This window comes from Dendrobium catenatum, unplaced genomic scaffold (genome assembly GCF_001605985.2).
Source record: "Dendrobium catenatum unplaced genomic scaffold, ASM160598v2 fragScaff_scaffold_1024, whole genome shotgun sequence".
NCBI classification, from domain to species: domain Eukaryota; kingdom Viridiplantae; phylum Streptophyta; class Magnoliopsida; order Asparagales; family Orchidaceae; genus Dendrobium; species Dendrobium catenatum.
Window position 1 is genome coordinate 3,373,502 of NW_021319486.1, and position 26,628 is coordinate 3,400,129.

Here is a 26,628-nt window from a genome sequence, read left to right on the forward strand (position 1 = left end):
CTAGTTGATGTTGTTGTTGTTGTAATCAAATAGGAATTTTTATAACCCCAATAAAAGAAATGCGTAAAACAACATTGATACACAAAAACAAAAACAAAATGACACCCACGTACAAATCACATATTTAACTCAGAACTTCCCCATCACTCGATGGCATGTCAATTAAATTAAACAAATACCACATCAGCATGACAACTAGTGATCATCAAAGCATGCAAAGGGCAGCAATTTCCTAATATTACCACTAAAAAAGCAAGAAATTATACAAATTCCTTCATGGAGGCTAGCCTAACATGGGTGATCATAAGCACTTGCAAGCTAGAAAAGTTTTGGGTTTCTGATAGAAAAATTAGTTTCTTTCAAGAAAGTATCTTTGCTATTCTTATAAGAAAACTTAAATTTGAAAATTAAACAAAACAGGAACTAACTGCATACCACATGTCCTCTGGTCCCAAAGGTTCTTCCTTCAGAAAGGTTTCCAAGCATGCATATAATGAAACAGGTTCTTGGGGTCTCCTTGTGAAGATGCTGCACTTGTAAATCTCAGGCAAGGAACTGAGAAGAGATATGTCATAATCTTCTATTGTTTTGTTTTTCCAACAGACAAGCACATGTAGTTTCTTATGTGGCTCTGCCACCAACTCTAGCTCATTCATTTCAATCGTGGATATCATCTTTTGGCTCTTTTCATCCGTTAAGAAGAACAGAAAATTATCCGGGAGAATTTCAGTATTTTGCCCGTCTTCTTCGGCATCAATAGTACCTTTACTATCAGACAGATCAGCATCCATCTCAACAACTTCATCAAAAGAAATGCTTTCATTTGCTTCATCAGCATTACAGGCAATAGCTGAGAATCGGAGAAATGGAATCAGCAACTTCAAGCATAGGCTGCGAATTGCAAATCCAGATGGAGGATCCGTTAACCTTCCTACTAGAGGAACACCAAGTGCCTTCCAAACTGGGGCGAGAACACTGTGGATATAACGTCTGGAAATACAAAAAAAAAACACAATAACGGTAAAGCCATATACAAAAATTATATTTCTGCAACAGCAAATATCATCACCCAAATTTAGCATGCCTCAAATTTAGCATGCCTCGATGAATACCATATAAGAATAGTAAAAGTATAAGGAGTTTCATGAAGAGAACCAAAAAGAGGACAATATCCTGTGTAATGCCTAAATTTTGGGTAATTATATAACTATTGCACATAATTCTATTTACAACAATACCACCCCAAACTCACAAGACTTCAATAAAACTAAAACATGTAATTTTAACTTTTAATAAATTATCAATGATTTGACTGCGACAATTACAACATATGATTTTGATAGTATTTCTTCTATAGGTGTTAGATATATGGATAAAAAATATTTGAGTAGTATATGGATAATTCTCCCTTATAAAAAAAGCTAAATTTCTTAAAACAGATTTATCATATGAATAACATAAGAGCATTCAGTTGTATCATAAACTAGTAAAACACTTTACACGACATCATGATCAAAAAAATAGTCAGAAGGCCTCCACAAAAAAAAATGTAGGGAAGAAACAAGATCAAATGCTTTCTGAAAAAGTAAATCCATAACAATATGCAAGCTGATTTGAAACAAGCATTCCGTGTTTTTTAGTCAGGTCTCCACAACAAAAAATGTTGGGAAGAAACAAGCATCTTCTGAAAAAAGTAAATCCATAGCAATATGCAAGTTGATTTGAAACTAGCATTCAGTGCCCTTTTCGGCCAAATATAAAAGCACGTACAAGGGATGTCCCTATAGGAAAGAACAAGCTAAATACTGCCATCAATCAGACACTTTCGGACAAATTTTGAGCCCTTTTATCAGAGAACAGTAACATTGCACATCATGTCTTGTTTTATGTTCTCTTTACAAACATTAGTGAAACTATTTACAGCTTTCTAGACATTTGATAAGAGATCTATACTGGAAAGATATTTTCTTGATAGATGTAATCTCTAAAGTGATTTCTTTAATGGTCTAAACTTTAAACTCTAACATCCAAGCAGTAAATGAAAGTTCCAATAATCATTTGTTTCAGAATTTTCAAATTTTGACATGTACGCAAAAAAATTGTAGGTGCTGATATCTATGATTGTTAAAAATTTAAGCTAACCTTCTACGCAGTACATGTTAGGTCTCATCACATGCTATTGTTTGAATAAAAGTTTAGGCATAATAGCTATGCAGAGCAAGAGGCTGCCCACAATACAAGGCATGGGTGTAGTAACGTAGTTGATCAACACAAGCTTACTCTTCATTGCACAAAGATTGCTTTCATGATTTTAACCAGAGACCAGCAATTCACAATAGAAACAACAAAACCATTTCCTCAAAGCCACCCGCTAAATTTTAAAATGGATTTTAAGAAGTATTCTAACGCATACACTATGTTGCATCGATACACCTATTTATGAAGGCGTGTTGTATCCGATACACGGATACGCCTCCGATACTCCACCGATACGTGTCGGATATGCCAAAGACGTATACAATTAAAATACTATTTAATTTCAAAAGGACACACGTATCCGATACACGTGTCCGTTGAAAAACAAAAAGAAATTCGAAAAAAAAAAATGTGTCGTATTTACTTCCGCGGTTGCAGGCAAAGTTCTCTCATTTCCGAGATGGATTTGAGTCTCTTGATGATATAAGAATATTAGAAATTACTAATCTTTCACTTCATGAGCCTGAATTAAAAGCTATGATATTTATTGAAGATGATATAGAAGTTCAAAGACAAACCACCGAAGAAGCTAATCATATCATTCATCCTATTGAATAGTTGAAACTTTATGTGCTAGACAATTTATGTTTATGCTTTTGTTGTTGTACTAGACATTTAATGCTTACTTATATTTTGATATTATAAGATACAAGGCTACAAATGATGTTGTTGTCATTTTTTTTTTTTATAATTTCAAATATTATGCTTTGATTGCTTTCTTAATTTTTATGTATGATTTATAAATTATGATGCCGTGTCCGCGCCGTACCCGTATCATGTATTTTTAAGAATTGACGTCTCCCGTATCTGTATCGTGTCGTATCCGTGTCGCCGTTTCCGTATCGGTGCAACATAGCGCATACATTTCACAATAGATAATAAAAGTACAAAATAATATTCATATTCATGTCCTACTTCTTCCAGTCTAAGTGTCTCTGACACATCATGTCATGTCCATATTCTGTATCTAAATCTTTCTAACAAGCATGACGTTTTCACTAATTAGAATGAATGCGGAGCAACTTTATTGCCCAAGAAATATGAGAATTTTAGGTTGGGCTTCACTGCACCTCACGCTTAATGCAACTGCCCAAATGTAAGATGATACTAGCTCGGGAGTACAGTCAAAGAGTTACATCTTAACCTCTCTCACTGCAATAAATTAAAATGCTCGATAAAAAAATATAAAATTCAAAAGATTATCATAAAGAAAATGCATCATGCCATTGGGCTTCAATCATCTTTAGCCCTCAGTTACTCACAATTGTCCTTTCAGCCTCATAACGTCTAGTTATCTGCCTTAATGTAGCTAACTTCAATAACCCACACCTAATTTGATGTAACTAGAACTCTTCCAAATAGTTCAGAAAAAAATTCACTTGTAAGCACTACAAAGCTGGGCAACAAGAGTCTTTGAAAAAATTAATTATGAAGAACTAATAATAAGTTTTTCAGCTTTTGAACAAGTTCACCGATAAATAAACGTACTCCTGCTCACGCTGGTGAGTAAATACAACCAGTGGGAGTTCTTCCTTGACTCTAGGAAGCCGGTATGCTGAGAGCTGATCTTCATCTCTAATTAAGGTAAGTACATCAGATGGATCCTCCAGGTAACGAATGATACGACTAGCAAAAACCTACAGAAAACTCTAGTAAGCAAATACTGAAAACAGACAATACATAACTAAATGTTATAGCATCTCAAAGTTGATTCTATAAAATGATTAGGGAGGTTAACCTACATACATGAGGTCAAGGGTAGAATTATAAAACAATCATTTAACAACACGGGATAAGCCTAAATACATGAGCTACTGCCTCGATCACACATTGGTGGAAGCCTCATGCATTATGTAGGCCCTTTTTTAATATAAAATATATTAAATTAAAAAAAAAACGGACTGAATACCTCAGCTACCAGAAGGACTTCATCATTTTTCAAAGAACAAGCATTGCTTAACGCATGAATAAGGTCCTTGCATCTTCCATCTTTGGGCACATTTACTGTATATGAAGAAGGTTGAGCACTACCATCACCACTGAAGACCGTCACGGTCATTGGTCGTGTTGTAGATGAAGGAAGGGGCAAGGACAAGTACATGAATGGATCAAATGTGACAGACACCTTGTTGCAGACAGGGCAAACTAATGTAGACCTGTATTGTCCCTGAAATGAAAAGATATGTCCCAACATACAACATTTGACATTAGTGCAAACCATTGACTAAAACTGTAGGCCATAAATTTTACTTTGAGTAGAAGACTAAATGCTTAAAATGTTAAGACAGAAAATGAGAAGATACAATAATAAAGTACTCTTGCAGCAAAAAAAAAACATGAAATTGGACAAACAGGGTTGCCTGGTTCACTCAACAAAAATGGCCAGTACATGGAATTCAAAGACATTGCACAACAGGTTTGTACGAAGTACAAACAATCTAAGCATGGTGGTGCAAAAAATAGGATAACCAAATGCACTAACGCTCACCTGACAAACATCAACTATGACAGAGTCATTTCGAGCCAAATGATTTTGCCAGTATTCATTGGCTACCTCTTCATCAGGACGGCCATCTGAATCCTTAACTTCAACATATGGCTTGCACTTTACACGATTTAGATCCTCATGGAGACCATCTAACAAAAAAGCAAGTAGTTCCTATAAAACAACAGCACAACCTCAGCTTATTTCAGTACTTATCTAATGGTCCTATCTGAATTCCTAGTCTCCTTAAGGGAGAAAAAATGGACAAAAACAACAATAATTATGATAAATTATGATAAGCTTGACAATAATAATAATAATAATACAGAATAAAAAGCACTTTGGCGCATCAATTTTGCCTATTTAGATGTTGTGTCATTGCGAATAAAGAGGAGAGACACAAAGATAGCTAAACATAAAATTAAATAAGGTGTTTATAGAATAGGAAAACTTCAATTTACAAAAAGAATAATTACTCTTGCCTAAGATTTACTAAAAGAGGGCTTGGCACTTGCCTGGACACTATTGCAAGGTAACTGTAGGCTTCTATAGAAAAAAAACTCACAATTGAAATCTTGAAGAAGGAAACCAAAGGAGTTTTTCAAAAATCTAAATTGATATAACCAAACTTCCCTCAATGAAGACAAGCGGATTCATTTAGATTTGGATATTGAGACTTACTATAATCTCAAGCAAGCATAATGACTTATCCCTTCCTACACGAGAGAAATCTCAATTAAGAAAATTATAGCTTTAGTTTTCAAAATACTCACTCTTTAAGGAAAACTCTATGGCGACCACTCAATTCATGCTGATATTATTTATTATTCATGTTTCACTGTCATGTTGTGTGCAGGAAATAGTTGCGGGAAGGAGAGAAATGACAAGCAATATTAAGATCTCATAATTCCATCATCCAAGAGATTTAAGTTAGGGAGTTTTAACTACAGGAATCAAGTCTAAAAACTTGTTATGAGTGTTAGCACTGAGGCATCAAACTTGTTGAGACTTCAGAGCTTGTGAGTTAATAAGCCTTTATTGTGACTGTTAACACAACTTTAACAACAATGGGTTATCCATCCAAGTCATAGTCTCGTACAAAACTGAGGTAGAGTGAAATGACTGACAAGGGAGTTTTTTGCCACACTGATGTGCTTCATTGTACCTAATCTAGGGGTGTAAACGAGTGGAGTCGAGCTAGAGTCAGACCTAACTCGAGCTCAACTTGCGAGCCAAATTCTAAGCTCGAACTAGGCTCAAACTCGAGTCGAGCTCAAATGAAAAGCTCGAACTCGGCTCGTCCCACTATAAAAGAGCTCGCAAGCCGCTCGCGAGCCGTCCGTTCCACAGTTCGCAATCCGCAAAGATTTTACGAGTACAGGTTGGCTTGTTCAGCCCGAATCACAATCTCTTCCGCATGCACAACAGAAGTTTTGCAAGAGGTTTGCTTTCTATTATTTTTAAAATTGATTTAAAAAAAAAAAAACAGCACCACATTTATTAAAAAATTGCAGTAGATTTGCTTCCTACTTGTCTTTTCCACTTAAAAGCTGCAAGTGGTTGATTAGAAATATAAAATTAATAGTTTATATACTTTTAAACATTCAACTCTAATATTTTAAAAGATGCAAGTTAGTTTGTCTTTTCCAATATTTTTTTTAATATTCATATTTAATAAAAATGACAATTATTTAAAAAATAATTATAGTTATTCGAGCAGACTAACGAGCTCCCGAGCCGAGCCTCATCAAGCTCGAACTCGAGCTCATAGCTCGGCTCGCGAGCTCGTTAACGAGTCGAGCTCGAGCCGACTCGGCTCACTTACACCCCCAACCCAAGGGCGATCTACCTAAACCCCAGGGGGGGCGGGGGGCCTAAAAAAATTTATTCTATGATTTTTTAGGTAATTTGTCCCCCGTTATCTATTTTGTAGTCTTTATTACAAGGATTTTTAGGTAATCCCCCCCCCCCCTAAAAGTTATAAAATGATATGATCTTTAGGCAATTGCCCCCAGCATAATTAAACACATTGTGTAGAGGTGTTATTGTTAGGGAACGATGAACCAAATACAAAGAAAAATATTAAAGAGAATCCAAAAATAGAAACATAACGAACCCCACCAGGGGGCGCTGCCCCCTTGGACCCCTGACATATCTATGAAATATCTACACATTTACTTATAAATTTGCCCTCCTTGAAAATTAAAGTTGGTTTGCCCCGGCCCCAACCTAATCTCATATCATCCTTTAAGGTAGTCATCAATGTAAGTTTAATATCACTCTTTCAATGGAAACTAGTATGAATCTCTATCACCCTTTAGGGGGAAAGCTAAAATAGCATGCATATCACGCCTTAGGAAGTTGACGCAGTTGTGCTATCCCTTAAAGTGGAATTTGATGTGAATTAAGTTTACACATTTGCATGGGAGCCAAAGAAGAAAACATATCACCCCATGAGGTAAAGATAATATTGATTTAGTCTTATCCCTTGGGATCAAAACATCATTAATGCCTTCATATCTTTTTAAATGTACTGAATGGGTTAAGGAAATAGTGATGATATGAATGGAAAAATTATGAAGCTGAAAACTAATAGGCCATTTAAAGAAAATACAACTTAAACTTTCCTTTAAAAATTAATTTGTTTAGATTGTCTCCATTCTATAGTGTTTGTTTTGTAGAAGAATAAAATTTATCATACATACAAATTTATCACATACATACATATATACATTATATGCATGCATGCATGCCAAATTGCATATATATATATATATATATATATATATATATATATGTCATGTTCAATATGTGATATTGTCTTATACTTTTAATAATACATGTGTCCAACCCCCAACGTCCATATCATATCATGTATGTTTTGGTATATCATAGATTTTGAAACATTAAGAACCTCCAGGATGGAACCTTGTGTTAAAATTTCCTAATGCTGTCATATAGCCATATAAGACTACCAATAAAGTACCACATTTTTTAAAGAAATTCAATGCACAAATGAAATGGAATTATTTAAGGAAAATGCTTAAAATATCAACCTGAGGAGTCATCACGGCCGACTAACTTTGTCCAAAGTTCAACGGAATTGATTTAAACCTTCTAGAACTTTGCTAAATTTTTTTCAAACTTTAACCTATCTATATGAATATTATATATTATTTTCCTAAGTTTCTATAAATTATCATAAGCATTGCAAAGTTCATTGAAATAAAAATATGAAATGCACTATCAAAATGTCATGTCATTTTTTAGATTTTCTGAGGATTTTTAAAACTTTTATGGATTTTTAGTTTTTTTATTTTCTATAAGTTAAGATAAATATGTAGATTTAAATATTCTTTTAACATTTTTTCAACGCAAAAATGCCCAACAAAATTAATGCTATAAAATTTGAATTTCCTAGAAGAGTGATGTGGTCGAGCAATCAAATGGCACATGGTGTGATTAAGGGCATGACATATGGTAATTGACTAAAATAGTAACCCAACAGGTGCCATGTGGCATGCGGCATGCCACGTAGGCATGATGAGCTTAATTGTTAATATGGTGAACGCATTTATTTTATCACATAGCACTGGCATGGCAAGCATGTGGACAACCATACCCCCAAAGAACCCAACCCTTCTAACCCCAAAGCCAAATTGAAGCCACTAATAGGTCATTTTAAGTTGCCATGGTAATAGTAATTTTAAGTCAATAACAAGCAGTCAAGCCAATGGGCATATTCAGTACATAAGGCCTACTTTATTGATAAAGAACAAGCCTACTGATGTGAAACGTACATGCGAGGGAGTTACTTTAGGAAATTATAGAGAGCAATTTGAACAAAGTAGGCCAAATTAAAATTATCATTTGTAACAAAAGAGTGAACCTAAGAATTCTTAGTCTTAACTCGCTTAGGCAACGAAGAGCGACATTCGATCAACCAATCAATTCAAAAACATGCAAGGAATAATTGTATGCTACGACAATAAACAAAAATCCACGAATTAATAAAGAGAACTTTCACCTTTAGAGCCCATACGCTCACTAATCTAGGCTTTAGCGGAAGAAGCGTCTCCACATTAGAACCGAGGCCACTTCGAGGAAGAAAGACCTTTAGATCGTCGCTCGAGGATAGGTAGCTTCCTGGGCAGCACCCACTATGGGTATGCCAGGATTCGGTCCACTCTTGGAGCTACTGGACACTTTGGACCGTAGCCTGCAGCTTTCCTGGATGTCGGCTAGCAAGTTCCCATGCTGGAAAGAGGAGTGGGCAGCCGGTAGAAGATGAGGGGAAGGTTGAGGGCCACGTGCAAAGAGTTTAGGGAACTCACGTTTGCATCTCTTGGAAGAGAAAACTCAATAACAACGGAATAGAGGGAAGCTGTTTCAGTTTCAGATTTTTTTTGAAAATCTGAAATTAAAACTGAAGAAATCTGGAATTAATTATGTGAGAGGGGGCATTTAAGAGGTGGTGATGTGGCAATTCCATAGAGGAGCAAAGGGATGAGGTGGCCGGCCATATGGGAGAGAAAGATTTAGGAGTTATGAGAGTGGGGCCCAAGTTTAAGTACGAAATTCAATTAAATCTGAATTTTATTTTCAGATTTAATTGGGCCTTAAGTAACTTCCCAAATTGAAATTGACATGAGAGGGAAAATTGGAGTCTGAATTTCAAATGGAATTAATTGCTGGTAACTGTTGGCTGAAAAAAAGGGGCTGATGGATTAAGCAATTAATCTAGCATTAATTGTTGACATCCCACGGATTGGGAAAATCAGAGGGAAAACAGCGGTGAAGGCTGCAGGTGGAATTTCGGTGATTTGGGGAAGAAAAGCTCACGGCTTGGACTGCTGGCTTGTGGAGTTGGGAATCGGTAAGGAGGAGGGGGAATGGCTTGCACGGGGTTGTCTGGATCGAGGGCCAAAGCCTGGAGAAAGGCTTGGCCGGCGGGATGGCAGCCAAAGTGGCCGGAGGTTTGATCAGGCCAAGGCTAAACGAAAACAAATGCAGGGAAAGGAGGAGAGAAAACAAGATCTAGGGATTTGGACCACCACAGAATTGCTAACCTTGAATATATTCACCTTGAATTTCCACAAGGTGGGATAATTCGAAAACTAGAACTCACTAAGAGATCTAGTTTTCTCCGGCGAACTCACTAAGAGATCGTTGAACTCACAAAGAGAACATAAGAGGCAAATTTTTATTCATCAAAAACTGAAACTACAATGCATGAGGCCTCATATAAATAGGCCAAAATGAGCAAATAAAAAAAATGACACAAATGCCCTTCCGGGCTACATAAGCGACTAAATGCCCATAAGGGCAAAAACGGAAAAAACATCAAAATAAAATACGCTACTACATAAAATGACAAAATACAAGTCATGCTCGTGGCCGTCGATCTCCGGCGTCGAAAATGCTGACGATGTCCTCATCACCTACTAATCCAGTAGGCTTGGCTAACCTAACTGACTTTAAACAAACCATTATTTAATTTTTCATTAGGCCCGACACTAAGATTGCAAAAGAGGATTAGGGGATCGGGGAGAGGACTGAACCACATGATTCATCTCCTTCCTCTAGTCAAGTATTATTAATGGTCTCATAGAGCTATAAGGGCCTACTGAAGGTCTGGCAATGGGGATGTTTTTCAACTTCTTAGAGGTCAGCAAATAAATTAAAAGAAACTTCTCAATATTTAGTAAAGATCAAAGATATCCTTGTAGGGTCAATTAGCGTGTGCATCAATGGTCAAAGGAAGAGAAAATTTAAAAAATAATAATAAATAAAAATAAAAATAAAAAAGATAAGGCTTTGCTGGAGCTCATCGAAGGTTTATCGATTGCAGCAACAATGATCAAGAATATTCATCAGAGACACTGAGGCTTAGAGCCAACCTGAAGATGCAACTCAATGTAATCCTTCTCTTATGTTAAAGGGTATTTATAACCACAAGAGTTGTTTAGGCAACAATAGGGCTTGATCATTGCTAGATATTTCTAAATGTGCATGGTGCAGCAATGTGGCCTAGGACGAGTGCTAATGTGTGGTCTTGGTGAAGACAACATAGGGAACTATGGGAGCAGATCGAGTTTCGCCTTCTTGTGTGAGAGCAAAGATGAATAATAATGGGGGATTAAGTCATACACATCCTAATCCTGTTATTGCTATATTTTTCATTTCTATTAAAAAAACATAAATAATTGATTCTAGGCTTATAGATATCATAAACAATATTAGAAAACTTGTGATTTTTTATGTCAACAGCAACGTGAAGACATAGCATCAAATAAAAACACTATTGCTAAATCAAGCCAAGGTAACCATGTTGTCTTAAGGATGTAGACAGAGGCGACCGTCTTATCTTGATTTTTTTTTTTTTTTTTTTTTTTTTTTTTTTTTGGAATCTTCTTCTTGACCGTCTTATCTTGATTTAAGATCATTTTAATATCTTAAATGTTAAAAGGTTTGGCTTTATTAATGATAATTTGATATAAGGTGATATAAAAAGCATCAAGAGTTAAAGAGTCAAGCATGTGCAATTGGAAACAAATTCATCAAATGTTGATACAAGAACTTTAAGCTTTAGAGTTGTACATAGTCAAGAAGAAGATTCCAAAAAAAAACTAAGGCCGAAAGGATTATAAATCCAGTGCCAAAAAAGAGCAGAGATGATTTAATAATGATAATGAAATAAAATAGCATTAAAGATTATATCCCTTGACTATACATGCTATGAACTTAAGTAGATTAATTGCAATAGTTTAAAATAATATATTTAGTAAGATTTACAAAATTGAAATGCAATGTAATTTCAATTTTTTTTTATTTTGCTCAACATAATTTAGTTGTTGAATATCATTTATCCCCATCTAAAGCATTTCTCATAACAAAATAAATATATAAGAGTCAATTATTTCTCTTTTAATAACCCACTTCATTCAGCAAGTCCCCAACACTTTGAGCATAGAGCATTCATTCAAGCAGGAGTGTAAAACGAAAACTTGAAGCTTGTTACATTAATTTCCAACTACGATACTAATAATTTATTTCGCAAATAGACACAAGAAGATTAAACTCTTAATCATCACAAAAATTGTGTGAATCACCTTTTGCATTTATTCCAGAAAAGATGAAATTTACATCAATGGTTTTGTGAATTCATAATAATCTTGATGGGAAGCCGTATGTATTGCAACCTAGTTATCACATGTCATGTTCATTAACTTTTTTAAACCAAATGAGAGTTCAACTAGTTTTAACCAAACCAACTCCCATGGTATTATGTCATCACCCTGCAAATTTGGACTAGATCAAACAATAAGCGTATGCTTCTTGCTTTTTCATTGTATTAGACTAGATCTAACAAGCATAGTATTGAGTTCTAATCAATAGAGAACCCCACTTGAAATCCATGAGAGCATCCTATGAAAATATGCATATGATCCTTTGAACTTAATCATCAACCAATGCTTCTGAGTCACTAAAAAATTCATTTTATTGAAACACAATAGCTAACACTTGGATGTTTCAAAAATTAACTAATTGCAAATATAATGTCAAGCTAGTAATAATCAACTAATTCAATTTAACAACAATTTTTTTACCAAGCTGAATTAAATAGTAATTATTCTATTATTGATTCAAATGTTGGTCTAGGGCCCTTTAGGAAACTCGATGTTTTACACAATATTTGTTATGTCTCAAAAAAGCAGACAATCTGATAATATCATTATGGCAGTTAAATAATAGTTTCAATCCAGGTAACTTAGACTACCAATAGGTAAGTAAGCTTTCCCAAATTCTTTTGTGAAATTTAGTCTATTAATGCATTTCTTCTAATCATTTCAATCTTAACATCTTTAATAAGACAAATAACAGCAAGCTGTACCATCAAAAATATCCTCCCTAAAGGGGAGTACAATAAAAAAACAAAATGATCCAAAACTCTTCATATGAGGCAAAATTCAACACCAATACTAAATATTACAAGTATTGGTAAGGTGTTGCTTCTAAGCTAAATGGGTTGATAATGAAAACTAAACTTAAAGACCAAAATTTGTCATTCAATGAATAGTGGCCAACTACAAAACCAATTTAAGAATTACAAATATAATGGATATTGTGTGCTTGAATGTTATGCATGGTTTACATATCTTATAGCTAAACATTTTTTTGTCTATGGACTATTTGTTCCCATATTTGTTCATTAGAGGTCTTATATAATTCACCAAAAGAACTACCTGAGGCTATATCCAGATCTTGGAATATTTAGGCATATTACAACCATTATGTTAGGATTAATGTAACCTATAATTAAATTCCATAAGGAGAAATCACTGGCTTCTCTTCTAAATCCTACAAGACATATATTGACACAAAAATATGATCTTATCGAAAAGATTGTAGTTCACAAATATTCAAAAGACGATATATTAATTAAAAAATTTATATACTGTTACAAGACAATTTTACATCCAATTTTCCTGAATTTGAATATGCATATACATTAAAACTTGCTCATTAACTTAAACTTATAACAGAGCTAGAATTCAACTCTAAAATAGAATTTAAGAGTGATATCACTCATGAATATAACTTTAAATTAGAAGTTGAATGTGAAAATAAAATTGAATCTAAGAACATATATGAACATAGACTACAATTAGAATCTAAATATATTTAATCTTAATCACTTGCAACTTTTGTCACTCTCCCTAAACTCAACCTGCACTCACTTTATGCTTGACATTCTCATACACAATATTCAAGGCCGAGCAAGTTCACCCTGCTTCTATGCCCGTCTTGCTATATTTGCCCTAGCTACTTTTCCCCTCTCACAATCATGTGTGTCAATGCATGGATGCACAAGTGCATCTACTACTACGAATTTTTTAGTTAACGCCTATGCGCTCTCCAACCTTTGGGCCTACTAAGTTGGTACCTTGATTTTTTTACCTAGCTCGTCAATTTCAATTTATGCATTAAAAAAACATGAAAATTAATTTTTCTCTATTTCATCAATTCTAAGTATGAATAAATCATCACAACTAATAATTAAGCCATTCAAATTAGCTTTCTTAAAAATTTGTTTGTATATATAAGAATAAAATAATTGCGCAAATTGTCAACTTTTAATTTAATTTATCAGAAAGTAATTATGGGTTTTATTAATACCCCTTTATTTATTTGCATTACTTGCTTTATATGATATTAGTCATTTGTATGAAGTTAATCACAAGAAATTAAATACTTGATTTAGCAATTAAAAGTTTATGGCTGATCTGATCAGGGAATATAAAACTCAAACAAAATAAAATAATGGTTACATCTAAATTTTGGAAAGTTACCGATTTGAGCTTTAAGAAATTACTAGCAAGAAAGAACGAATCACATAAAATAATAATTAGGATAAATTCCTATAGATTGAAAATTCAAAGAGTTATGGAATTCATCTAATCTTCTATCCAGTTTGATTTCTTTAACAAGAACTAACTAATACTATCAATGATGCTTCTCATTTTCTATCTCATTGTGAAATCACATGCAGGTTACTAGATAATTATGTCTTAACTCAGCGGCTAGTTATAAATGATGAAATTGGGTCCTCAAGTGGTAATGGATATTATAGATATATATTATATTGGCATGGTATACCTATTTGTAATTATTCATGGATTACTTTGCAAAAAAACACATTAGTTATGTCCATATTTACATAGTGCATATCAAATGTTTAATTCATAATTTGAATTTCTGCAAATTAAGAAAAATAATGTAAATATAAAATTCAATATACATCAAAAACACAAATCATATGCAGTGAGATGTATATTTTAACATTGATTTAGGTGTCTATGCTTCAAATCTTTTTATTTTCTAATTTATTTTGTCGTAAGCATGCCTATGAAATAATTCATTACATGCAAGCAAGTTTCACTTTCTATAATGTATTTAAAATTTTCCTTGTAAATGGGTAAGCTGCAGCTGTCCTTTTAAAAGTTTGATGTTTGCTGGTTTATAAGTAGCTGTTTGCTGGTTTATAAGTGGCTGTTTGCTGTTTGCTATAGCTTCGGAAGCTTATAGTTAGTTAATTGGTGCCCAAAAAGCATACAACTGTTTTTCGTTTGCTGTTCATATTGAGTTGGTGCAGTTTTAAGCACTGGAACTGGCACGCCGTGGTTCTCTAATTACTTAATATATAGCTTCCACCTGTTGAAACCTTAACTTCAAGGATTCGACAGAATCATAGACTGCTGGAGCTGCGGGAAGATTTGGAAGGTTGCGAAATCAGGACTTGTGGCTGCTTTGTTTCTTCCACAGAAACGTATTACCTAAACCAGGAAGTTGTTTTGCATTATATGTGAATCAGAAAGATGACATGGAATTTTGTATAAACTATAAATTGAATTTTTTATTATAAATAGGACCCAAGATGAATTCAAAAGAATCAGCCTAAGCATTGGCTTAATAAAATTACTACTTTTCACGTATATTTGTGTTAGTTGGATTTCAATTTTTCAAGCGCAATGCAAGCCTTGAAAGCAACTTTTTCAGGAAGCTTATCCTAGTATGACCTAGATCTTCTAGTTGAAAACTTTTGTCCTCGCTTTTTTCATCTACGGTATGATAAGTTTTACATGTACTGAAATTTAGACAAATATTCTACAATCTAGCTATTCTTCTTGCATTGTGAATCATAATCACTATATGATTTTATTTTGACCTCAGATTTCTTAAATAATTTCAATTTTACACAATTTTTAAATTATATTTGCAGCAAGTTATATGTTTAATCTGATTTACATCAAAAGTGATGACAATTTTGCCTGCCTAAGAGTTGGTGAAGTGCAAGTTTTTATCTCGAGTATGTTCTTGTGCATCGCATCCAAAATTTGCATTCAAGAGTTGTTTGGATGAGTGTTCAAAGAGCATATTGCATTAGGAATACAGAAACTTTATATTTTTTGTTGTTTGGTTGAGTGAAAAAAACAGTGAAATATATTTGAGGATTTTAGAATATACACAAACGAGACCATTTTCAATGGGTTTTTGGTTTGATGGCATGCATTTCAAAAATGCAAATTGGAATATATACATTTTAACAATGAATGAACTCCATTCCTAGTATGTTGTCCCTATGCCCAACCTGATGCCATCCGCAAGCCCGATCCCGCAACAGCAACACCAATTAGGCATCCACAACTACTACTCATATTGTCCCTATAGTCCCCACAATGCCCATCATCTACATCATGCACAGCCACTATCCTGACCGTGCCTTCAACTAAAATCATGAGGAGATTTTCCAACCAACCAAACACAAAAAAAAGGATTTCGTGAGTTTATTTTATAACAAACCAAATTACCTAAAGAACTTAAAATACACAAGTATCCTAAATAATTACAGCCAAAGAGCCGTTGAAAAAAACCAAGATCCTAAAATGTCCTACATCAAGATATTGAGTCCTCTAAAAGATGAACAATTATTACGTCCTCTGACCGAATGTTTCTATAGGTTCGGCCACCATTAATTTTACGCCACGTAGCAGCCCGACGACCCGACCCAAACCGTTATATTTTAGATATTTGACGTTTCTTTTCAAGAAATACCGAGTACCGAGTACCAAGTTGTACCGAGTACCGAGTACCTAGTTACACGGTAGAACAGAACCCTAAACCCTAAATACACGTCGTTTAGGATTCTGTTCGATTTACTAAGGAAAACCTAACATGTCTACGAAATGTGTACCGAGTTTTATCAACCAGTTACTACGTTTACCGAGTTTTCATCATCAAATACCGAGAAAATCGAACAAAACCTAATACCGAATACCGATTAGTACCGAGTTTTAGAATGCGTACCGAGTTTTTAAAACAACCAGAAATGTTTACCATATTCCTAAAACTCGGTACTTTTAGATTGATAACGAGATAAACAATATCATAACAATGATAATTTTTCGGTAAATCGTTTCGAACCTCAGGCATTATATCTGCGATGGTTTTCGAAAGGAGAATACGAAGAACTACGAAGGAAATGCTGGAGAACTACGAAGGAAATGCTGGAGAACTACGAAGGAAATGCTGGAGAACTACGAAGGAAATGCTGGAGAACTCCGAAGGAATTGCTGGAAAACTAAAAACGAAGTAAACAGTAACAGGGATTCGAATCACCGTAAAAAGGTGAAGGTTGCTGTTCAAAGTGTTTGCGATGTCTTCCATTTAAAAATTAACACGTGCGATAACTCAAAATACAGCGGGTCGGGTCGGCGACTTTTCTTCATGCTACGTGGCGTGAATACATTGGTGGCCGAACGTAGAAGAGCGTAAGTTCACCGGACTAAATAAAAGTTCCTAAAAGATTGAGCGAAAATTCTCTTCTCGAGTTTTTTAGAGCTCTTTGAAGTCTCATGTACAATCAGTTGTAACGTACAATGGCTAATGGAAAACTATAAAACCTAATAGTACCTGCTTGCAACATGGTGATTTGGGAAAATAGGACAAAAAAGTTAAACAAGAAAAATATATGAAACAAAGCACATTCTACCCCAATAATGATATGATGGGAAAGACAAACTAAAAATATCATATATGTAACTTCTTACCCAATAAAGATACCATAATATGATTTCTTAAGAATAAATGCGATAAAAATCAAGAGATACTAAAGATCAAGAGAAATAACTCACTTGAGAATCATGTTGGTTAAAACCACTAAACTGAGGGGCAAAACGAACAAGCTTTGCCTTAAAATCCCTTGGCGCTATTGGAGTTTTATTAGGAGCCCATAACTTCCTCAACAATTCACCAAATGCTAATGCAAGCTCACCCTACAGAAATATCAGAGTAATTGAGAAACCAAATGAAGAAAATATGCTTCAAAACAAAAATATAGAACTTCTCCACCCACATCTTCATATCATAAGCTAGACAGATAGGCTATTTTATAAATTAACCAAAAAAAAAAACCAAAACATAAGGAAATTTCCATGTTTTGTGAACTTACACCCATGCCCAACGAATTTTGATAATTTATTTCTCTGCTGTAATCTCCAAGAAAGTATTCAACAAGCCTTTGTGTGTGAGCCAAGCACTGAACTGCGCTGTTCATAAAGCATGTGTTTCCAAGATTTTCTAGACCAATCAATCCAAAAGAAACAGACCCCTTTGAGGTTCCAAAACAAAGATCATATTCAGCCCGTGTTGTGCTACCATTGCTCAAAATGGAGCTACCGCAATAGATTTTAGATTGTTGCACCAGAAAATCATCCTTTTTCCCTTCAGTTCTACAAGTTAAAGATTCTGACAAAGCATGCAATTGTAACTCTAGAAGAATCTGCAAAGACAAAACTAGAAAAATAATAAAGTTGGAAATGGTTGAAATAAAAGAGGTTATACTAAATGAAACTCTTAAAAATCAAGCATGATTTAAAAATCTCATGTTCACTGAGTAGCAACTTTACTACATAATCAAGTATAAATTACAAATATCATCTAGAAAGAAGAGAGTTCTACTCCATATTCCAAAAGAAATTTCACCTTTTAGACCCAAAAGCTGACATATAAGAAGACAATGACAGTAACTAGCATAAATCTCGCTTAAGGTGTTCTAATCTGCTAAAAAAGAAAAGAGTACCGTCCCAAGATGAGTGTTAGAATAAAATCAAGGTATAATTAAATTTCGTGAGGCCATGAGTACATAAAATTTTTTTCTAACCTTCTAACTCACGTAACCATTATAATTTCAAATCTGATAATATGATGTGCCCTTCATATGGAAACATTTCAAGAATCAACAGCAAAACTGATGTCAAGTTGCTAAAGAAAAACTGAAAAAGAATGACATGCAAAACCATATCAAGGCCAATTTCCCATCATTGCCAGCCTCGTCGAGAGTTTGGTGTATTATAATAACAGTAAGTTTTCCTAGTTTCATCAGGAATCAGATAGTAATGCTGATTAAACTCTAGGTGGAATGACAACAAAGCGCCCGTAGTTACTAGTTACATAAAGCAACCAATTTCAAGATTATATACCAGGAATAATTCAGAGGCAAAGATCATTTCCACCAGGTACTATGGCAAAAATACCCTCTCCCTTCTTCAGAAATGAAAGTTAGTGAAATGTATATGGTAAATGCATGTAATTACAAGAGTTCACCCCCTTATAGTACTAGTTGGGGACCCAATGTACAAATGCACAATAAATGAAAAAGGTTGAAAATGAAAAAATAAAAGATTGTATCTCTATTAGTATAAAATTTAAACAGTGCTACTGAAATAAATGATTTGTTACGAGATTAACTTAAAAAAAAATTTAAAAAAATCCTAAAGAATGTTATATGGATAAAAGATTGACAGTATTCATATTTATATTAAATACTCGTATGCATATTAAATGAAACTATGATGACATAGTATGATTAATTATATGCATGTTACTTTATTACTACTATACTATAAAATTGTAATTGACTACTGAGTTTAATATTGAAAACTAAGCCCTTTAAATGAAATATTTCAGATAAATCCTCTATTGAATAAATGGCTAAATAAGAAGGTTATGTGTATAGAAGATGTTCAACTAAAAATGGATATTGTCTGATTTATATGTTCAACAGAAAATTGTTTTAGTTGCTCTTAAGTTAAAATTGGATGGGTTTTTTTTTTTTTTTTTTGAGTGTTTAGTGTTATAGAAAGAATTTGTAAAATTCGTCAGACCATCTGTTCTCGTCTCATTATTTTGAGCCTCCAGGCCGAGTCATGACAAGTGATACGGGATCCAATGAAGAACCAAAAAGGCTCCACTTGACCTTGAGGCTTGGCCATCGCACAGCTCCAACGAGCATAATTCACATGGATACCCGAAGAAGACTTCTAAGCGAATATTTAAGGAACACCATCTAACAAAAGCCCAATGAATGCTTCCAAACAAACAATAGAGGGACATTTCCGAGTGAATAACTGAGGAACCTGATTCTCCAAGGGGTGGCCACCTGACCGGTCCAGCCCTGGTTGTACCAGCCCTTTGGTTGGGCCTGACCAAGGGCAGCAGAGGGGAAGATTTAGCACCCCCCTCCCCCCGGGGGGAATCTATTATTCATAATATAAGGAGGAGGAATCATGGGGGAGTTGTTTAGGAAGGTTTCATAATTGTGTTTATGTTGTTTATAAGAATTTTAATTGTTTAGAAAGTTTACTAATTGTGTTTATGTTGTTTATAAAGGTTTCCTAATTATGTTTTTGATGTTTATAATGTTTTAATTGTTTAGAAAATTTCACAATTGTGTTTATGTTGTTTATGAAGGTTCTGATTGTGTTTAATGTATGTGAGGGATATTTAAGGGGGAGTTTTGTCTAGGATAAGCCAGTAAGGGAGAGATATGTGCTGAGTTTATTTTCTAGGGTTTAGTATGAGTTTTCTAGCGGCGGCTAGGTTTTACGATATAGTCGATCTACCTCTAGAATAATAGATCAACTGTATCTTTCATTATTGTTGAAGAAGTAATAAAAAATCAACCCCAATATTTGTATTCCTGCATTTTTATTCTATCTATTTTGTTGTTTTTACTTCCAAGGCCCGACAAATTGGTATCAGAATGAAGTTTTGGAGAGATGGAAGCAAAGAAGGTGGATGTTTTGGAAGGCACAGTGGAGCAAATCAAATTTGAGATGGAAAAGAAGTTCTCAAGAATCGAAAGAAAATTTTCTAACATGGAGAATCGGATGGAGAGCCGATTTGGGGGGTTGGAGGAGATGATGAGGAATCTCATGGAGATGCAATCCAAAACTTCACTAGTGATTCTGATTGCTAACCCTAACTAAAATTTGGCCAAGATTCCCCTTGGCATATCAGAACCCTTCTGAATAAATGTCTAGGGAATGATTCCAAATTAATGCTCAAGAAATGCTTTGCACTGATCGAGGAAACCTTCTGAATAAATGCCCAGGAACCCTACTAAAACCCACAGGCTAGCTCAAAAGAATATCATAAGTTGAAGCACTAAAAGCTAGCAAGTTAGGGGTTTGGAAAGGGAATGAAGATGCCCATAAGATGATCTAAAGGCATCTTCAATAGTCAAGAGATCTATACAACATAGGAAAGAGTAGGAATATCCTCAGCATTGGCCACTAAAGTTTCATAAGTGATGAAGCAAGGCAATCGAACATCCAAAAATCCAATAGCCCGTATATATACTAAAAAGAAGGATTCACCTAATTATATATTGGGAAAATGTAACTTAATATGACTTTGGGTTCCACATGAGAGGATCATATACATGGTTGGTCAACCTAAAAAAAGATTAAAAATGGATAGTAACATGTAGGGATAGATGGGTTAGTGGATTCAAACTAACCATGGGGATGCTCTTCTAGAGGATTCATTTTGAAGAGCTCCCACAACGCATGAACAAACTACATTGAATTTGATCTCTATTTGATGTTTTGTCCAACACAAAAGGGAGGATAAAGAATGAACTTTTCCCCCAAAATTTCTCTTATCAAGACAACAAGCAAACAAACTAGAATAGCCCAATTATATCAATCAGCAATGCTGATCTTATCAAAAAAGCTTAACTAAGGGCTTCTTCATTTTTTTAAGGGCTTCTTCATTTAAAACTCCTTTTTGTCAATAAATAGGGTTTGAAATGATCTAGATTGATAAGGATTAAAAAATTCATCTCTTCTTAAGGAATGATCTGAGCCAAACACATGGAAAATTATTAAAGTGACTGAGAAGGCAAAGTCAAGATGAGCATTATGGAATAGAGTAAAATAGGATCCAATCAAGTGAGAGGGAGCAAAAAAAGATCCACTTAACTCAAAGTACTTGAATAACTAGACAATTCCACAACTTAAAATAACCAAACAACTCAATTATCCCACAACTCAACCGAACACAATTAAAATGAAAACTCGAGGAACATTTTTTAATGGAATCCAAGGAACATCCTAGAAAAAACTTATGAAATAACTCCCAATGAACTCTTCCAAATAAACGTGAGAAATACTAATAACCAAATAACCGAAAAACTTCTGAACGAATGTACACAAAATTGATGCTCAAGAAATGCTTTTGCATAGATTGGCCCATGCTATCCCTGCTCCTTTCTCAAGTTAGAATGCACAATCCAACTCAAACAAATGTTAAAAGCAAAATGATTGAAATCTAGACAATACAAAAGTTAGAAAAGCACATCTTCAAAATGTTACAAAGACTTCTCCAACACTCAAGCGTATGAGCATAATACATGAAGAGATAGGCACTATCTGCAATGGAAAGAGAATTCCCACAAAATGATTCATGATTGTACAAGTTTAGTGAGGAATTAAGACAAAAGCATCCATCAATCCAAGAAAATTTTTTTTGTCCATATCTTCATCAAAAAGAAGGATTCACCTCATTTTATACTAGAAGCATATAACTTAATATGACTTAGGTTATCACAGAATCATAGGAGAAGCAAATAAGATCCAGGAGGTAACTCATAAGAGAATAGATGGGCATCCAAATTCCTGTTACCCAAAGGGCCTTTCCTCATAGAGTATTCATTCTAAAGAAACTCCCACAAAGCAAGAACTATGAAGTAAATTAAATTTAGGGAATAACATGGTTGAGCAACTCAAAAGAGAATATTTGAAATATATACATATGATGTGTTCCCTTCAAAATGTCTCTAATATTAGATGATGCTTCTTCAAAACAACATGTTGGCGCTTACCTACTTGAGCATCTTTATCACTAGGCTCATCCTCTCTACTGTCCCTCACCAAAAGAAGAGTTAACAAGTACACAAATGCACACATGTGCATGAATTCAAACCAAACATCATAAAGAACCAACTTTACCTCAAATGCTGAAGTGCAAAAATAGGTAGTAAATAGTAAAAAGTAAAGTACAAAAAATTTATCGTTATTGTTTGAGACAAATAAGTTCCTTACGAACCAACTAAGGTCCTTCAAACTTTGCTCCCAAGTGCATAACTGAAGAATCTAAATCATGATGCTATGTTGTTAAATGGTATTCATTGATTCTCACTTAATTATGCCTAGAATCACTGTTATTTACATTATTACTGAATAAATCTAATGGTGAAAAGATCTATTTATTTATTTGAATACAGGAAAGCTTCTAGTCCCATAACAAGCCATAATAAGAAATATGCATATACATGACAAGAGATCAAGATGCACTGATCCATACTGATCCACAAAAAGCTTCACTTTTCATCTTTATGCCATATGAATAGCTTTGCTTGTTATCCCATTCAAGAAAATTATCGAGGATCACAACCTTTCCCAACCCAGCATATGTTTCTTAATGCATCATGTTCCTCCACTAAAAAAGGCAAAAGTTCTAGTATATCAAAATAACATCTAGACAAGTAAATAAATAATAGGTGCATGGAGATCATGCTGTAGTAAGTTTATATCCAAATGAAAAGCAGCAATGAAACCGTACTGGTGAAATTGGTGAATGATAATGTTTACATCAAAAAAGCATTTCTTCATGGGGAGTAAATAAGTGATGATAAGCCATATAGATGGCTTACTACCTCATGGTTTATTAGTCTTTGACCATCTTGAGGCAATCTATTCCATTCATTCATCAATATAAGATTTGTTTGTCCAGAGAAGTCACAAATGCGCACCTAATCAAAAGATACCAAACTCAAGTGAATTTTTTCCTCAAACTTACATTTTTTTTGTTAAAAGCAAATAAGCAGTCTTTAAGATAGAAAAATACCATATCAGACTCAACAGAGAAGATCTTGCATGCACGTTTATAACTTTCAACTGCATTGTCCTGCAATTGACTAGAGTAGTTACAAATTGAGGTAGAAAACATATCATAAGCCAGTGAAGTGCATGTACAATATACATATGATATATTACAATATCTCAACAGCTTTAAGTTTGAAGATGTCTTACTATTAGGCTTGCACAAATTATCACAAGCAAACTTCAGATGATAACATTAAAGATTAAGAAATAATAACAGAAGTCACATGAAAAGTAAGACCTTAGGCATGAAAAGGCTAACATGGCTCAAAAGAAACTGAGCCTGATAAAGCTAGCCTGGATCAGAAGAAACCTTCATGCATAGGAAAGCATGCCTACAAAATGCAAGAGACTTTACACATAATAACATACAGAAATTTTATTTCTATCAATAGTTAATGCATTATTATAAGTTAATCTGCATAGTGTTTGCAGCAATTTAGATATTAATAACATAAATATTCTAAGTATTAATCATAAATTTTTAAATCATAAGCATCTTTTGTGTGGTACAAATAGAAAATAGATTAAACTAGGGAAGCTCAAACTCACGGCATGCCAAAATAAGTTGTTAAATAAGGTGGATTAAGTCAAAGAAAAATGTTATCATACAGATATCACTATTGCCAAATTTCGTGAAAAATCTTTATAAAAATTGAGATTTGGTGGTAGAATCTATTTAAAAAGATTTCTGATATTGTCATCAGTTTGACTCCATAGCCAATTTAAAAGAAGTAAAAATGGCAATGATGTCATACAGCAGTTCTTGACAGAGAAAAAAAAATAAAAAAAAGGTTCAAAATCACAAGCCCCAACAAGCTCAATAAGCATTCATCTAGTTGCAAACTGCAGAATACTATGCAGATGTTATATAGCCCAAAAGGGATAAAACAATACCCATTGAATTCAGCAATATTATCATGATCTAAACTTTACATGTGGTTAAAACATTCAAGATAATAAGACTTACCCTTTTGCAGATCCTTACTGTCATTACACTTGTTTCTCTTATGACAGAAATTCTAAGCTTCAGGGGATAAACATCAACATACTCGTCCCCAGGGAAGATCAGGTTTCCACTGTTGGCATCTCTATGCCTGCAGAAAAAGGAGCACTTAATCCAAAAGTTAAGTAGAGGGATTATTAAAATATTTAGCTAATCCAAAGAACTTCTAAATCTGATAAACTGAACAACATAAATTTAACTGAAGAAGAAATAAAGAAAGATTCAAGTGACAGTCTACCTATCTAAAATTTTCCACACTGAAATTAAATTCAAATTTAATTGAAGAAGAAATTTGAATCCAAAGAACTTCTAAATCTGATAAACTGAACAACATAAATTTAACTGAAGAAGAAATAAAGAAAGATTCAAGTGACAGTCTACCTATCTAAAATTTTCCACACTGAAATTAAATTCAAATTTGTAACAAGCACCAGCATGCAATCATAGGTAAATGTTTGTTAAAAGAAAGGGTAAAGCATATCAAACAAGGAATTGTAAAGCTCTGCACCCTGCTAATCTGCTGAAGTTCACGTTGTTACTAGGTTGGATAATAAGAATCCCCTGGCCCGGCTAACTCTCACACAGTTCACCGACAGCCAGATAAAATGCAGCATAGATTACGCAGTCAATCAATGTTAAGTAACCAACAGTTCCAGAAACGTATACCACGGTATAAAGAAAAACAAAGGATCAAACACATCATGACAAACTCTTGCTGTACTCACCACCTGAGCGCCTGCGACCACATATCACTGGGAATCAAAGCATAGCTCCGTTCTGACACCCCTTCCTCCGCATCGTCATTCATAAGACAATCATCTCGCCTGAGGCTAAACACCAGATCCGAGTTGAAGATGTTGTTGATGATCCGCATCGGTCCACCATAAGTGGATGGCGAGGGCGACGCGATGTACGGGATCCCTCGAGCCACATTGCCTGTACCCTGCTCGGATTCCAGCTCCTGCGCCTCCGTCCACCACCTGATCAGCAAATCACGAGGCGGAAACAACGTGAGACGAAGAAAGATCGGCAAAGTCTCGGAGAAGAATCCTTAGGGTTTCAATCTCCCGCCGCAGCAGCTACCCGACCCAGAAAATGGAAAGAGAATCGCCGGATTCGAAGGCGCACCTGTAGGGCACCATATAAACCCTGTCGTCATCGGATGATAGCGTCTGATCGATAGTTCCGGCGTCATCGGGCGGGAGACCGTCCATAAATTTTGCCAAGAGACCGGAATGCGCTCCAAACTCGAGGGGCAAAGCGATCAGAAGTGGAATTGAAAGGGTGAGAATAAATGAGACGAAGGGTTTGGCTCAATCAAAGAGTTTTGGACTTTTCGTTAAAAGCTCCGTTTAGGCTTTTGGACGTTTGGATGTTTTTCGAGAGAGGGGCTGCTGCATGTTTTCTCTATCAAGCCTTCGGGAAGAGAACAGCGATTGAGATTGGGAAGGCTCTTCCATGGCTGCTGAACTTCTGGAAGGAAAATATTTTGGTAAGGATTTTTTATTATTATTATTATTATTATTTTTACTTGATCCTGCTGAGCATTCGGACCTTGCAATAAATTCTTTTTAGATTAAAAAAAAATTCTATTCAATTTTTATTAAAATGGACTTAAATTTGTATATCTATTAATCTGTTTATAATTATTTTTTAATGACATATAAATATTTTAATATTTATTATTTTATCATATATTAAATTATTTCGTTCTTTTTGAATTTTATTGTAAATTAAAATCATATAATTTCATGCCAATTAAATTTGAATTTACATTTATACCCTAAAGTTCTTATATATTTATAAATTTCATATTTAAATTTTTATATTTATTTATATTTCATTATAATCTCTAAATCACAACAAAAATATTATTGTGTTAACTCCTCCAAAGTAATATATATATATTCCCCTTAAATTTAATAGAAATATCATGTGTCACTTTTTTTAAGCTCATTCTAATCAAAATTGGGCATAATATTCCAACCTACTTTTTCATTTTCAAATAATAGTTTACTAAATTTAGGAGGCATAATAAATATTGATAGAAGGTGATGGCAATCTATGTTAGTAAACGGTCATGATAGTTTAAA

At 34.3% G+C, this 26,628-nt stretch overlaps 1 protein-coding gene across 2 annotated transcripts; it reads right to left on the reverse strand.

Moving 5' to 3' along the window:
- Positions 1-392: 392 nt before the first annotated feature.
- On the reverse strand, positions 393-26,005 carry LOC110097158 (ubiquitin carboxyl-terminal hydrolase 8-like). Of its 2 annotated transcripts, XM_020823407.2 has the most exons (11): positions 25,664-26,005; positions 25,261-25,515; positions 24,500-24,626; positions 23,495-23,554; positions 23,304-23,399; positions 17,754-18,083; positions 17,437-17,577; positions 4,745-4,915; positions 4,166-4,423; positions 3,745-3,893; positions 393-990 (listed from the first exon to the last, which is right to left on the reverse strand). In XM_020823407.2, exons 1-11 carry the CDS (start codon positions 25,747-25,749, stop codon positions 408-410), a joined length of 2,256 nt encoding a protein of 751 aa, XP_020679066.1. In that variant the 5' UTR covers positions 25,750-26,005; the 3' UTR covers positions 393-407. The 2 variants fall into 2 exon arrangements, with proteins under 2 accessions (XP_020679066.1, XP_020679067.1); XM_020823408.2 differs by lacking the exon at positions 4,745-4,915.
- Positions 26,006-26,628: the final 623 nt, after the last annotated feature.

Bases quoted from the DNA above. Each gene is read 5' to 3' on its own strand.
- LOC110097158 (XM_020823407.2), bottom strand. From the start codon at position 25,749: ATGGACGGTCTCCCGCCCGATGACGCCGGAACTATCGATCAGACGCTA. The intron at 23,555-24,499 runs GTAAGTCTTATT...AGTCAATTGCAG, and splicing joins CAGTAAGGATCTGCAAAAGG to GACAATGCAGTTGAAAGTTA. The intron at 17,578-17,753 runs GTAAGTTCACAA...ATATTTCTGTAG, and splicing joins AAAATTCGTTGGGCATGGGT to GGTGAGCTTGCATTAGCATT.